We start from the raw sequence: 15,563 nt of genomic DNA, 5'->3' as shown, positions 1-15,563 counted from the left end.
AAAGAAAATGAGAAAGAAGGTGCCAACATAGTATGCAGGAGGCTCTATCATATTCATTAAATGTACATAAGGACAGGGACCCAAAGTAGGTCAAGAGATGAAGCTAATACAGAAATGCCTGCGCTGAAGTTCTATATACATGCTACATGTGGGCCCACGTTTCGTTCCTACACTTTATAATAGCAAAATTAGTTCAGATTAATGTTGAAAATTTTCTTGTTAGGCACCTTGGTAATGGTACTTTGCACCAAGATGCCTCCTGCTGAAACTCATGATAATTAGTCATTGGTCCCCACGTCACCACACTGCAGTAATGCACGTCTGGGTAAAGGAACATGAACACCCTGCTTAACTGTCTCATTATTCTGCCCCACTCACACTGATGTCAGGCCATTTAACTACCCTTGGAGGAGATTGGCCTTGGTTTTTAAATGGGTTATACATGTACATTAGACCAAAATTTGAATAACCTTTAAAAGAAAAAATAAAGACTAAAAAGCCCATTTGTAATGGGGGCAACTGAAATCACTTATTAAAATTAGCAAAGCAGCAAGGAAATTGTTCGGACAGATTGGATCCAGTCTCACAGAGCTCTTGCAGTAAGATTTTTATGTACCAATCCCGAATCTCTCTCATTTCTCTAAGCTGATAAAGAGCAGGTCCATTAGACATTTCACGAATGCGGGGCAGTGTGTGCAGCTGGCACACATTAGCACGGGCACCGGCAGCACAGCCGGCAATGCCGCCACGGCCACCGCCCGTGTGCCGCGCCGGTGCTGCTGCAGAGCCGCCACCTTGCAAGAACATCACAGCTGCCAAAAGCAGGTTTGTCACGAAGCCTTGCTGGAGGCAAGGCCAGCAACGACTGAGACGCAGTAGTAAAGTGAGGTATGAGACTGGCTCAGCCATCGTCTGAGAGTGAATCAGGCCCCCTCAGGAGCTAAGAGGACTCCTGGAAGCCAGGAAGGTCCCAATCAGTGAAGCATTACTTCTTTGTCACGTCTTTTGTGCCCCTGTTTTTAAAGATCTACTTAAGCACTCTAACTTAAGGCCACAAATAGATTTTTTATTTATTTGTCTAGTTGCTTATTTATCTTGATTGATTTATTTATTTTTGAGACAGAGTCTCTGTCCCCCAGGCTTCAGCCTAGCTCACAGCAACCTCAAACTCCTGGGCTCAAGCAATACTCCTGCCTCAGCCTCCCGAGTAGCTGGGACTACAGGTGTGTGCCACCATGCCCGGCTAATTTTTTGTTTCTAGTTTTAGTTTCCTGGCTAATTTTTTCTATTTTTAGCAGAGACAAGGTTTTACTCTTGCTCAGGCTGGTCTCAAGTTCCTGATGTCAAGTGATCCTCCTCTTCCCTCATCCTCCCAGAGTGCTAGGATTACAGATGTGAACCACCGTGCCTAGCCAATATCATTCTTAGTATTATGCAAGTATTTATAAACATATTTTTATTTACTTGTTATTATAAAATCTAGTATTCTCTTCCAGAGAACTTTAACAACCCTTGATATTCATCCTTTGAAAGAGTACTGGTTAATGCCACAATCGCAAAAATGTCCTGAAGACAATTCTGTAGGTATCTTATTTTGGGGAATGTGTCATGTCATAAGGGTTAGGAACGACTCCAAATATAAATTGTGTTATTAACATAATGGCACTAAGTATCTTTGTGTTAATGAAGTAACAGTAGCATTATCCACCAAACATATAAAATACATACTTTTTTGATATTAAAAAATCTTTCTTTCATTTCTAGTAATGTTTGTGGCACACAATCGGTGAGCCACCCACAGCTGCAGAGGGTTTTCTAGCAGGAAAATTGCATTTCTGTTGCTTTTGAAACGCAGGCATGTGCTTTCCCCTAAGATTATCTGTAAAATGCAGATGGTATGCTATCAGAAATATTAAACTAAAATTCAGTATTTTAGTCTAGGAGTAAAACAGAGTTCTGATTAGAAGCTGAATCCGAGTAGTAGAGAGGAGTAGTAAAACAGTGAGGGACACTAGAGAGACCAAAAGGATAACTACTTGGGCAGGCAGATTATGAGCTGCCACTTGCTGCCAAGAATTCCATCTCCACAGCAGTCATCAGAAAAGCTTCTCTTTTTCTACTAAGACGGTCAGCTGGAGTCCTCAAGCCTCCATCTGCTGCTTCTCTGGGTCTCTAGCAATTTATAGATCTTCCTTCATTAAGCCAAATTGCCAAAAACCTTTTTTCCTATTTAATATTGTAGAGGAAAATGTTAATTTAAAAAGTGAATATTGGGATTCAAAGGCCATTAACTTCAAAAGGATTTTACATTGCAAGATAAGACTCAGTGATGCAGGGAAGGACTGGCAGAGAGATACACCGACAACATGCCTGGGCAACAAACTCTATCGCTGGGCTCTGGCTGCCAGCTCTTTTGACCCCTGACCAGCGCCGGGCAAACAGCTGAGTTCAACGTGAGTAGGAGTGGAAAGTCATGTTCAGACTTAGAGCTGATTCAGCAGGGCAGGGAGGCTGGGGTAAGGGAGGACAGGTGGTCTATAAACAGCAGTCGGTCTTGAAAAGTCTATTTATAAGATGAGGAGATTAGGGAAACAATTTGCCTGCTCTGAAAGCAAGTGGCAGATGCACACGGTGGGGCCTCCTTTCCAGCACGCCGCAGCCTCATGACAAATGGTGCTTCTGACTCTGGTGACATTGACAATCCTTCACCAGATGCCAAGACAGAGGAAAAACCCGGGGGGCCAGGCACAAGCCTGAGAAAAGCTGCTTTTCTATTGTTGATAAAAAGCTTTGTAGAGATAACACATATATTAGTAAAAGTGAAGTGGTGACTAACTCTCTGGAAAGAATTTCAGAATTTTCTGATTCCTCACAACAAACGTTGACTGCTTTAAGTCAGGCTGGCACCATGGAACACTGCCATCCGTTTCACTTCAGTGTTAAGCTTTCTATGTGAATTTCATCTGAGTTTGAAGATGAAATCTTACCAGAAGATGCAAACTATTGATCTTTACTGAAGCAGGATAGCAGCAGGATGCCGTGAGATCTCGGCAGCTTCTTACCTTGTCGTGGCTATCTTTTCTCCCTTTTTCCAGTCCCAAAACACAATACTGTGAAAATCGTCTAAACCAACCGACACCAGACATTTTCCATCGGCTGTATGAAAACAACACAAATGTCAAATAACTCATTTCTTCCATGAAAAAAAACAAACATTTCATATGCTGTAAAGAAGAACAAGAAATTGACCTTAAGAATATTCTTTAGGCTCAGATACATTAGAAATTTCATATACTAAGTGGATCTCACAAAATGAAATGCATGACTGGTAACAGCTGAGCTTCCTAATGTACAATAATCGGTCGCTCAAGTAAATTGCTGACCCAACATTCTAATCAGAGACACAGGGCTCTGAGGGAACCTCTCAGGTAAGTTATAGAAACCTTGTCTATTTTGTGACAAATCTCATGACACTTACTGGAAGAGCCATTTGGCTTTGTGACAATGAGTCTATTTTCAGCTCTAAAAAACTGGGTTCAGTTTAACCCTCCAAGATAAGAACATTATGGAAACTAAATTTAACTTCAAAAAGTCTTTCAAAAGATGATTTTAGAATTAAAACAGCTTAATTTCTTATTTTCCCTATTTCAAATAGAATATGCCTGTTATAGGACATTTAGAAAATATGGATAAAAATTTAGATCTTCTAAATTTTTAACCCTGTATTTGATATATATCCTACTGATCTTTCCTCTACATCAATGGGCTTTGAAAAAACAAAACCAGATTCGCAATGAGCAACCTATCATCTTTCTTCATCTATTATACCATGAGCATTTTCCTTTAGTATTAACTATTATCCATAATCAAGTATTATTTAGGAAAGTGGCGAGAATGGATTAATCTAAAGACCTATTTATAATTACTAATTTGTTGTCTAGTCTTCACATCATTTGCCTGCTTTACATTTCCAGGACAATTTATTGCTCCAATAAGAGAATAATTATCAATGATTACTATAATTTGGACATTTAGCTTATTTTCCCACAAATTAAAATATATTAAATGTATAATTAAATTTAAAATAAAAACAGTTAATTTGCTTTATCCCTTTCAAAACAAAAGAAGAGGTGCAGTCAATAAGCCTTTCCCTTGCTGCCTCCTCACAAGGCGAGATTCAAAGGAGAGGCAGGTCCAGGTTAGCAGCAGGCCCCGGGCCGTGTGGTTGCTAGGAGATGAGTGATGAAGCTCATCCCACTTCAGTTCATCAGGGTCTGTTCTCTCACTACAGAGGAGCAGCCACTAGGATAAAGCAACACAAGTATGTGATAAAACTGCTTCTCTCAGGGCTGCCGGTCCACTTGGAGCCTCAACTGGTATTTTCAAAGACAGGCCTGGGTAGGCCCCAAATTGAGGTTTCTAGGTAAAATAAAGCCTTGCCAAATTGGAATTTCAGATAAGTAATGAATAATTTCTTAGTAATAACTATGTCCTACATGGTATTCATACTTGTACTATATATTTATACTTATATTGCATGGAACTTATGTCAAAAAAGTATTTATCTAAAAATAAAATTTAGTTGAGCCTCCTGTATTTTTGTTGGCTAAATCTGGCAATTCTACCTCAATTCATTGCTAACCAATGCCCACCATTTGAGTGCCCCTACTTGTGCCAGAGACTCTCTTCCAACCAACTGAATATGGTGATCTGCTCCTTCTTTTCTGCAGAAAGGAGAGTAGGAGGAAGGAAGAATCTGCCTTAACCAACCAAATCCTCCTCAACCACTACACTAAGTATGAGGTAAGGATTTGAAAGGTTCATAGGCCCTTATAAGCTAACAGACTATAGTATTAGATGAAGACATTAACACTTTCCTAAAGGGCTAAGTTACCACCAAGTGATTATTATAAACAAATTATGTCTTTCTAATAACAACTAATGATATCCCTTCATGCTTAAATGTTACCAGATTTTGAATTGGGCAAGGTCTCTTTTTATGCATTTGAGAGAAGGGACCAGTAACGACGTCCTGTTCATTACCAACAACAGTACTCTTTCCGTATCTCTTTATTATGGCCTGGTTATGTTTCTATTACTAGCATGCCTCTGTGTTTGGTGATTTTAGTTTTATTGGTATTTTCTCTCTCCCTTTTTAGTTCATAATCTTTTAAGGCTCATAGTAATCTTATCATGTCTTGTTTGTGAGCCTCATGCTGAGCTGGTTTTCAATGAATGCTGATAATACTGGTGACATTGAGGACGAGAAGGAAAATAAAGATGGAATATGCCTATGGATAGCATAAAAGAAAAGGAATCTACTATGTTATATAGCTGTAAAAATTTTGGAAGGGATAGGAAAAGGTTGGTCAACAGGTACAAAGTTAGGAAGAATAAGTTCTGATATTCTATTACATATTGAGGTAACTAATAATAACGTATAATATACTGCAAGATAGCTAGAAAAGAGGATCTTGAATGTTATCATACAAAGAAATGATAAGTGTTTAATGAATATTCTAACTACCCTGATTTGATCAATGTACCATGTATATATGTACTGAAACATCACACTGTACCCCATAAACATGTATAATTATGTGTCAAGTATAAACAAAATTTTTAAAAAATGTAATTGCTGTATTATTCCTTTCAAAAACACTGCACAAATGTTCAATGTCTTTTTGCATTCATGTAATATAGAATTACACCATATTTCTTGTTTTCTTTTGAAGTCTGTGTAGCTACCTTAACATGTCCTTCTTGGAATGCAAGCGTCTACACATTTAAATAATAGCTTTTTAAGTTTATGCCATCTCAAGAAAGCCTAAGGGTTAGGTGATTTTTTTGGGAGGGGGGCTTCTTTTTAGAATTTCTTCAAGGCCCCATCAGCTTATTCTGTTATATCATTTTTCTACACCAAAAAAAAAAAAAAAAAAAGAGTATCCTAATTGTGGGTAGCAACAGATAAACTGCAAATCCAGAACCATATCTCTTCTTTGTGATGGTGACTTTCTCGAATTCTGCAGGTGCGGCTTATTTCTGCAAACCACACAGCTTGGAAATATAATTGGCTACCTTTTATTCTTTTTTTTAAGTTTTCACTTCCCCCTGTAGAGGCTTGACCTTAGCTTTGAAAATCTATTGTTCCCTGACCAGTTAGTTGGAGTTTTTGATTTTCAGAAATATTTTTAGAGCCTAAGTAATGTCCTTTCAAATCTTTCCAGCCACAGTATGTATTAATTATGGATGTTTGTGACACAGTCCAGAAATAATTCTAAGGTAATGTCAACAGTAAAGGGCAAATTAAAAAGAGAAAATTTCTATTCAGACAATTACGAGTTGGCTCCCTCTATTCAGGGCTCGTGAAAAATGCATAGGTTTTCTGAATCGAACACAATGAAATCAAGTTAGTCTTAGATGTGCCCTTGTGGAAAATCAGCCCATGAAGGTTTTAAAAAATTATGTGGATGATATTTAAGGCTAGAAAATATTAATGTGGCTGAACTTTTCTCTTTCTAATCTAGTTTTCTATTCATGTGGAAGCACTTTCCTTACTGTAAGCACAAAGCCAAGGACGGCACCCCTTTCCCTCCTAGATAGTGACAATAAATTCAGAGTTAAAGGAACTTATCAAGTGACATAATATAAATTCATTCCTTCTTGTCCACGTAATCCAAAATTCAGAATCATGTTGTAAGCAAGGTTCTTAATTAAAAATGTCTTCTTTTTGTTTGCTTTAGAAAAGTGGCAAGAACGATCCAAATCCCTGTGTATAACTGCTTATTTGTTGTCTAGTTTTCACATCATTTGTCTGCTTTATACTTCCAGGATGATTTATTTCTCTAATAAGAGACAAAGTATCAGTAGGTCTCAAAACACCCCCAAAATGAGCTGACTCGTAAGATGGGTGGCTACAGGGAGCTGAGATACAAAGACTGACCACCAGGTAGCTAATAACTGATGCCCTGTTGACATGGCTAAACAAGGAGATCTAAGTGGTCTCCTCTCTCGGGATTTCCAGTAGAGCTACTCATTTTCCATCAGTTTCCAAAAGACAGGTGTAGTTGCCCCTGCTCCTACTTTAGATAAGTGTGTGACTCAGGGCTGTCTTCACCTCTCTTCTCTTCCCCGGGGGTTGTTCATGTGGTGGCCTCTATGCTGGAGACACTGGTGGGCGCAGGCAGGAGGTGAGTGAGCACACTGAGTGCTCTGGGTATGATTCTCTGGCCAAAAGTCCACCAGCACCAGCAGAGGGCAGAGGCAGGAGGAGACCTGACGATGGGGAGCAGAGAACGCTTGGCATGCCTCCCCCACCAGCAGACAACCCTGGCCTAATGGCTCTTGTGCTGGACTAAGAGCGAAGGGACCTGAATCTGCCACTGTTGACTTTTACCCAGGCCATGCCACCCAACTCTCTGATCTCTGTTCTTGGCCTGTAAAGTGGTGCAAGGGTTTAAGACTAAAGTTATATTATTAGAACACAAAGTGCTATCAATCGAAATTAAACCAAAGAGCCATAGCTCACACCTTCAGGAGTCACCAAAGGGATTACAGACATCAGTCAACTGCTACAGTTCATCTGTATGTAACTGTTCATGGTGATGAGTCACACAATAGACATCAAAGTGTTTCCTAAATAGTCCTTGTTATTAACGCTTTCTAAAACTATCAAACAGATTCCTTTTTACCATTTATATATTAACATTGTACTTAACCTATAAGGCAAAAAAGTAATTTTCCCACAATCAAAATGAACACATTTGCTGAGTAAATGGGCTCTTCCCTGGTGATTGTTATCTGGGGAATGGAGACTATATTGTTAAAATGCTGAAATAACCTTTTTATACAGAAAGTATTTCACATCTGCAAATTTATTTCTTTGCCTAAGAAGGGACTTAGAAGTAGTGACAGAATCAGCTTCCACACCTCTTCTAGAGTATCTGGTTTCTCTACCCCAACAATGATCTGAAGGGCTGCCTTGTGAGAAAAAGATTTCTAAGCTCACTTAATTTCTCATTCTTTATTCTAGAAAACTAATAAGCTCAGAAGAGATGTGAGCTCTCTGAAACACAGAGACCAAGTTATTGGGTACCAGTTTATTGCTACCAACTTGTCTCATAATTCACGTCTTTGATCTACTAATCTTTTTCTCTACAGGCATTTAAATAGCATAAGCTAATTATTTCAATTTAAAACCCAGAAAATTAATCAATTCTGTAGAGGAAATAACCTAATGATTAAATTCTTTTTATATTACTCTACATTTCCTGCCACTTTGTTTATATGCTAATACACCTATATACATTTTCACTTGAAATCAAGTGACAGATGCTATTTTGAGCTCTATTTTTTTCTCTTACTTAACTGGGTACACAAAAATGTGCATAAAATACACATAGTCTGCATACTTATAACTTTGAATTATAGCTTTATTATACCTGATCAGATTGCCTGTTTGAATTATTGAGTCAATTTTCAATCCCACCAAAAAAATGAATATATTGGATTCTCCATCATGTTGTATTTAGGTATGATTTTTATTTTTGCTACTTGAATGGGTGTCTTACCACTCTTCTAAAGCATATTTATTAATGTAATTATTTATATTAGTATGCACATATGTATCCACTAGCAAAATTAATTTTAAGAAAAAGGCAGTTCGGCCATTGAGGAGAATTCTAGGGGGGAAAAAAGAAGAAGGAATTCATTCACATCTTTACAATTTTGAACTCAAATTATAGTTTCCTTTTAGACTGTACTGCTTTATCAATGACACATGGCACACCTCTTTCAAAACTGCATGTCCCTCAAACGTGGAGAGGTTTGGACTTCGTACTCATTGTCTCCAGTGTGGCATCGGAGCACTGGGCTGGCAGGGAGTGTGCTGAGCAGCCCTCTCCCATCTCCCTCAACACTCACGCCTTCTCCTACCTCACATGTCCACCGGTGTAGAATATGGACTGTTTAGCCTTGATTTCACCGATTTAATAACCACAGAAGGCATGAGGTAACTTCTAATACCGATACAACAACTCAAAATTTGCATAGTATGTGAGAATGCGCGCGTTACGGAAACAAAAAGCTTCCCCATGTTGTGCTGGTCAGGCAATAAAGGTCATCTTCACCCAAATGTGCTTTATGATGTAAAATTCTAGTAGTAATAGGGGAAGGCAAGACAAAGTGCATTAAGCAGAACCCCATTTGTTCATTCATTAAGTCACAACATTTTTTGAGTAACTTTTATGTTCATTGCACTGTGATATGCGCGGTGGGGGACAGAGAGCTGGTCTCTGGGCCAAGTAGTTTCCTGTATATGAAGTACATGGGAGATGCTGCCACAGATAAGCACATAGTGCCACATGGACTGACAGGTGCCATGAGAGCAACACAACAGTGAGCTATGGCATGCAGAAGAAGGGACAGGTTACTTCTCCCTGGAAGGATGGAGGAGAAAACTTCCAGCATGGCCTTAGAGGATGGTAGGACTTGGACACATGGGAACAGCATGAGCAGAGACCCCAGGCAAAAGGAGGACACAAGTGCACATAGCCTCTTCCATTAGGGAGATGTAAAGGAGCACTAATCGGTTGGCCGGGTGAAAACACCACAAAGGAAGGTTGGGGCCAGATCATGGAAGGCCATCAATGTCCAACCAAGGGCTCAATCCGAGTCAGCCAACTAAGGGGAGTCTAGGTGGTATTAACAGTAACTGTGCTTCTGGAACACTCTAGAAGTGGGTAGGATGAACTGAGGAAGTAGGGATGCAATCAGAGACCAGCATTAGTATCATGGAACAGATGAGAGGGCGTGAGGGCTTGAACAAGGACAGGGAGGGACATATGAAGAGATCAGTGTTTGGAGTCATGGAATTTAATGACTAATATTACACATATTGTATTTATTAATACTTGAATGGAATTTAGAAAAATGAAATTATAGAATCAGTTTTCTATAGAAAAGTTAGGATTTTTTTCCCTACTGATCTAATTTCTATAAATGAGACTATTAAAAATTTCTAGGTAAAAATACTTTTTGGGATAGGCCTTCATTCTCAAATTCTAGCTCAAAGAAAACTTACTCTACAGAAAATTATACTCATCAGTTAAGTATTTTTATAGTACCATGTTCAAATTTTAAATTAGGGAAATGAAAACTTCAGTTCTATTTTTTCAATATGAAATGTATTTCCAAAACACCAATATTGGAAAGTATCCCTCTGCAGGGAATTTGCAGCTTGCCTCCAGTTCTTTATATTTCACATCAGAAGTGATGTGCTCCCACTTATTTGGCGAGATGAAATTGACATTCTGAGTCACTGCCAGACATTCCCAACTAAGTCTTTCAATAGCAACAGCTGCTCTGGATTTCAAATCGCTCAAGCAAATACAGAACAGAGCGTGAGTTCTGTGTAGTGACTCAGGAGAGGAAACATGGAAGACAGGAAAGGGTGTGTAATCTAAAGGGCTCATTTTGTGGTGAGACAGTCACATGTATGATTGCCAGTCTCAGACTGCGTAGCTGACACACGAGCTTACGCCTCATTACAAATGTAACTCAACTAAGTGGGAGGATGTTTTTAAAAAACACAAACTAAATGCAGAACCATCTGTCAACAACTGCAGTGGAAAACTGGGGCTTACCTGAAAAATCGAGTGCACACACTCCTCTCTGATGTTGGCCTTTCAACAGTGATAAACATTTTAGGGTCTGTGTGTCCCACACATGGATAGCAGCATCTCTTCCAACCTTAAATAACAGGATTAGTGTTATTAACTACTTAAAAACTATAGTAAGAATGATTTTGTTCCTTAGAGTCAGAAATCAAGAAACATACATCATCCGGAGAGTGGGACAACCCTGGGAAACCATCTGGTCCAACTCAGTTATTTTTCCAGATGAGTAAACGGAGGCACAAAGCATCTGAGAGGCTTGTCTTGGCAACCAGGATGGGTTCTAGCACAGCCTGACTTGTGGCAGGGCTCCCAGTTAAGGGACTTTTAAAGACTAATTCAAATGTCCACTATGCTTTTATTTTTTTTTTGTCAGTTACTTCTACCTTTCCCTCCCCTGCCTTCTCAGCCCCAGGCAGGACTCCCCTTCTCAGTGGAGGAAGATACCTGAATGCTGTCAAGACACCGTCCACAGAGTTCTTTTACGCATTCTCAATTATCTCACCCACCTCAGGAAGGCCTGACCCCACTTATCAACCTGGGAAAGGCAGTTTCCTGCTGTAATTGTCTCTCACTAAGGCAGATTATCCTGGCAGGGGTAACAAGCCTCTATCATACCAACTCCCAACAACAGAGAAAACTGTAATAGTAAAGTGGTTTTCCTCACTTATTATATAATACCTGGGGGGGGGAACCCCTGTTGGGTATGACTGTGATGACTCTAAAAGGGAGAATGGGAAAAGCCACAGGTTTAACTGAGCAGAAACCTGGAAACTGCTACACAGGCCTGTGGAGCCCCAGTTCACCCACCCTGGGGTGGTTGCTGGCATACGGTTTGCCTCCCCTCACGTACAGTACTGAGTGCAGTATCTCCCAGAGGTGCATGTAAAGCACCCATTTACTTAAAAAAAAAAAAAAAAAAAAAAGATTATTAACTACTCACGAGTCAAACATCATCTGTTTATCAAACAGACCAAAAAAACAAAGGTCACATTTGAAAAGGCAAAGTTTTACAATTACTTGTAAAACTTAATGTCAGCTACCACAGACTAGGTCTCTAATTTTCAGGTAGAGGGTCAGCAAATTAATGTATAAACCAATGGTTCTTACTCTTTGGGGGACCGTAACCCTTTTACAAATAGCATAAAAGCTATGGATTCTTTTCCCTCAAAAAACGCACATTTCTGGGGGATGCCTCCCTCATGCTCTCACCTTGAGAGTGAGAGTAGAGCAAGACCTATCTCTACTAAAAATAGAAAACATTAGCCGGGCATAGTGGCGCATGCCTGTAGTCCCAGCTACTCGGGAGCTCAGGCAGGAGGATCGCTTGAGCCCAGGAGTTTGAGGTTGCTGTGAGCTAGGCTGATGCCATGGCACTCTAGCTGGGGTGAAAGAGCAAGACTCTGTCTCAAAAAAAAAAAAAAAAGTTCATTCAATAAGTATTTATTGAGTACCTAGATGTCCTATACACAGTGATGAAGAAATGTATGAAGCTGTTCCTTCATAAAACTTTCACTATTTTAGTTTTAGCTAGTCTCATTCATAGATCTCATCACTCAGGAAGAGAATCCCTCAGAATCCCTCTCCCAGCAGTGCTAGAATGCATTGGTCCATTTTCCCACCATCATGGAATGATCCGGTGTTCACTGAACCTTCAGCTGCCTGCCTCGTGTTTAGTTCTGCCAAGTAGTTTTCAAATTTCTAATATGCACACTGGATTCAGAATTAAATCCTCTCTTTGGCTAGGCCCAGTCTTAGAGGAGAGACATATACCTGCCCAGTGGCCACGTAGTCCTTCACTGGATGGATGGTCAGGCTGAGGATGTCGTCGTCATGCCCTAGGTACAGCCTTTGGGAGTGTTGCTGCCGGTTGTAGACGACAGCAACTGCAGCAATGTGGTAGACCACTTCTCCAGTTTGTGTGTAGAACAGGTTGTTTCTACAGTCGTAGCCTCTGTAACTGAAGCACAGGTCCAAGAAAGGCACAGGGGTTGAATAAATTGCTACTGAATAAACGGGAACTGACAGAGGCAGAGCTAACACACGGACATGAACATGTACAAGCAGAACCGTGGGTGTCTCCATAGTCGCATGGGACAGCAGTGTTCCAGTGGGGGTACGAGGACCTCTGAGGGATCAGCATGACTTTCTAAGAGGCACATGGGCACTGAGCATTGTCACAGAATCTGTTTCCAGATCCTCAGCTACTGTGTGTGTTCTTTCTTAAAACTGATCATTCTGAGAGCACATTTGTGATGAGTTGCAGGGATTCCTTTCCCATCTCCCCTTTCAGGAATACTTTCCTCCCACTTTAGGAAGTCATTTTTTTTGTCCATCTGGAATCTTAGCATGGTGTACTACCCTGGGGCAAAGAACCTTCCAGGAACAAAACAAAGGGACAATTCAAAATACAACTGAGGATACTGAAAGTCAACAACTCTAATGACTGGCTAAACAATTTTCCTGCAAGTCAAGTGATTTCCAGTTCTTTGTTTTCAGCAAAATTGAACAGAGATTTAATTGTCAACTAATACATCACTAATTTCTTTTGTGTGCTCTAACTATCAAAATGTGATTTCTTTGGCCCATAATACAGGAAGATTTTTAAAACCAAATAACATTGTTATGATAAAATTGCTTCCATTCACACTTATTTATGAGAATAAACTTTCTCAATGCTTATACTTACTTTTAAAAAAAATGAAAAAATGGGAATAGCCTCAAAACTAAACTCTGCCACATTCTAGCAATAAGTACATACAGATTTCTGAACTGAAAACAACTCATTTTATTAAAATAATTTCCAAAAAAAGTTTTCTGTGCTTAACAATTGTATATCACAATTTGTAATATATTTTAATATGGATTTGGTCATTTTTTCATTTCTAATAATTATAATACTGTAATCTAAAAATATTCTTAACAGAGAAGCATTGTCTAACAGAAATATGATGTGAACCACATGAGTAATTTAAACTTTTCCAGTTGTCACATTAGAAAAAATAAAAATTTATTTCAATAACATATTTTTAAGCCACACACACTTCTAAAATGTTGTGTCAGCATGCAATCAGTATAAAAACATTTTTTTAATAGTTAAAAGCATCACATTTTATTAAAGGTTCTAGGTTAGACCTAGAAATGAATGAATATATGTTGGAATAGGCAGGAGAAAGTCAGTTTCTTACGGCAGAGTTCTTGTCTCAGTAGTCACAGTTAAACTTATTCAAGATTTTTAAATCCTCTTTTCCAGAACTTTATACATTTTGATATTTAAAAGAATTCTTTCTTTCAAGGTCCTTGATTATAAGCCTTATAAAGTATAAAAACATTTTAATGAGATAGTTAACATTTTTTTCATGCTGTCTTTGAAACTGGTGCACATTTTGCACAGGTAGCACACCTCATTTCAGACTAAACATTTTAAGTGCTCAGTAGCTATGTATGGCTAAATGGATACTGTGTTAGAGTTTGAATCTCATGGTCACAGGAAATAATTTTTTTTTTCTTGCAGAGGATGAGATATAGTGACAAAAGAGTCTCAAGCAAAAAAAAATAGGGTAACATTTTATGATGAATTAGAATGGAAATATGAGTTTAAGTAGAAATATGAATGATGTAAAATATCCTGTTGCAGAAGGACTTGTTCATGTATTTTTAAAATTAATAATAGTGGGACTCAAATATTCATGGCATTAGGTTCCTTTGGATCCATTTAAATGATGGATATATTTATAATATACCAGATATTACATTCTTGTCAAATATTTAAACTTATATTGAAAACTTTTAGATGTTAACTTAAAATGTGCAAGGGTGTATATAATTTTATAGAATTCAAAATTATTTTGGGCACATTTGATAAAAATATTTAAAGAAAATATTATTCTAGGATGGAACCAGCAAAATAGGGCAGGGAATTGGAGGACTAGAGGAAGAGGAGATGGTGATGAGAAAGGAGGGATCAACAATGAGCAGCAGCAGCATCTATAGCACGGAATTACATGACATCTGAAAAATCTAGAGACAATTGCGTTGTGAGGGCCACAGAACATCCACTGGGGAAAACATGGATAAAACAACCACAGGTACAAGTGCAAATTGGAAAGCAGAGCCAGCGTGAAGTAAGGCAACATCAAAAGGAGGGGACCTCTTCAGCATGGTAAGAAGCCTGGTGACAGTCAGGCAGAGACAGAGGAAAATGCACGAGGTCCCTGAGTCAGGCCACCTACCCGTGTATGAACTGGAGTTTTAAGCTGTCCTCAGGAGCCTTTTCTCGTTTGAGGAAGGGCACTGCGTGGTTTTTCTCTTTACTTTGTTGCTTTAGCTGAGGTAGATCTTCTTTGTAAACCTTCAAGAACAACAGGAACATTTAGTTGAGACTCTTTTCTTCGGGTTTCAAAAATATCAGCATCTTGGCATTCCTGTATAACTTTTAACTGCTTCAACAATTTTTTATTTTTGAAAAGAATAAGGCATGGGATTGAATATTACTTTCTCCTTATAAGCAAGATATGAAACATTTTTTAAATGATTGGGATTTTAAATAATTTTTCTGACTTGTTTTCTTAGGTAATTTATATCTAGAAAATATAATATTGTTAATAAATAAACTAAATTATTAACATAGATGTTTATTTAAGGCAAGAAATCACTTGATTCCAGTATTTGCAAATATGGGCCTCATGAGTAATGGTGTTTTTTTATTTTCCTAAAAATCACTCCTTGGAATTATCTTCCTTTCACAGTCTCACAGATCAGAATCTGAAATACAGACCAAAACTCACTCTTAATCTAATCTAGGACCTAAAATGTGCTCACTATACGATTTAAGCGTACATAAAAATCAATCTGTTGGTTTACCATGTATTTACACTTTATCAAGAAATG

At 38.6% G+C, this 15,563-nt stretch overlaps 2 protein-coding genes across 2 annotated transcripts in view; both read right to left on the bottom strand.

The window, feature by feature from the left end:
• RPS27A (ribosomal protein S27a) overlaps positions 1-15,563 on the bottom strand; it is a 488,879-nt gene that overhangs the window by 323,629 nt on the left and 149,687 nt on the right. The window lies entirely within an intron of this gene.
• The window catches only part of EML6 (EMAP like 6), a 237,896-nt gene that overhangs the window by 80,838 nt on the left and 141,495 nt on the right, over positions 1-15,563 (bottom strand). The window contains exons 13-16 of the mRNA XM_012777818.2: positions 14,906-15,024; positions 12,447-12,633; positions 10,644-10,749; positions 3,063-3,156 (exon numbers count right to left, since the gene is read on the bottom strand). Of these exons, the coding sequence (XP_012633272.1) occupies positions 3,063-3,156; positions 10,644-10,749; positions 12,447-12,633; positions 14,906-15,024 (506 nt within the window). The remainder of the gene's footprint in view (positions 1-3,062; positions 3,157-10,643; positions 10,750-12,446; positions 12,634-14,905; positions 15,025-15,563) is intronic.

This window comes from Microcebus murinus, chromosome 3, assembly GCF_040939455.1.
Source record: "Microcebus murinus isolate Inina chromosome 3, M.murinus_Inina_mat1.0, whole genome shotgun sequence".
NCBI lineage: Eukaryota > Metazoa > Chordata > Mammalia > Primates > Cheirogaleidae > Microcebus > Microcebus murinus.
The sequence above is the reverse complement of the archived record's forward strand: the minus strand, read 5'-3'. Positions and strand labels throughout refer to the sequence as shown.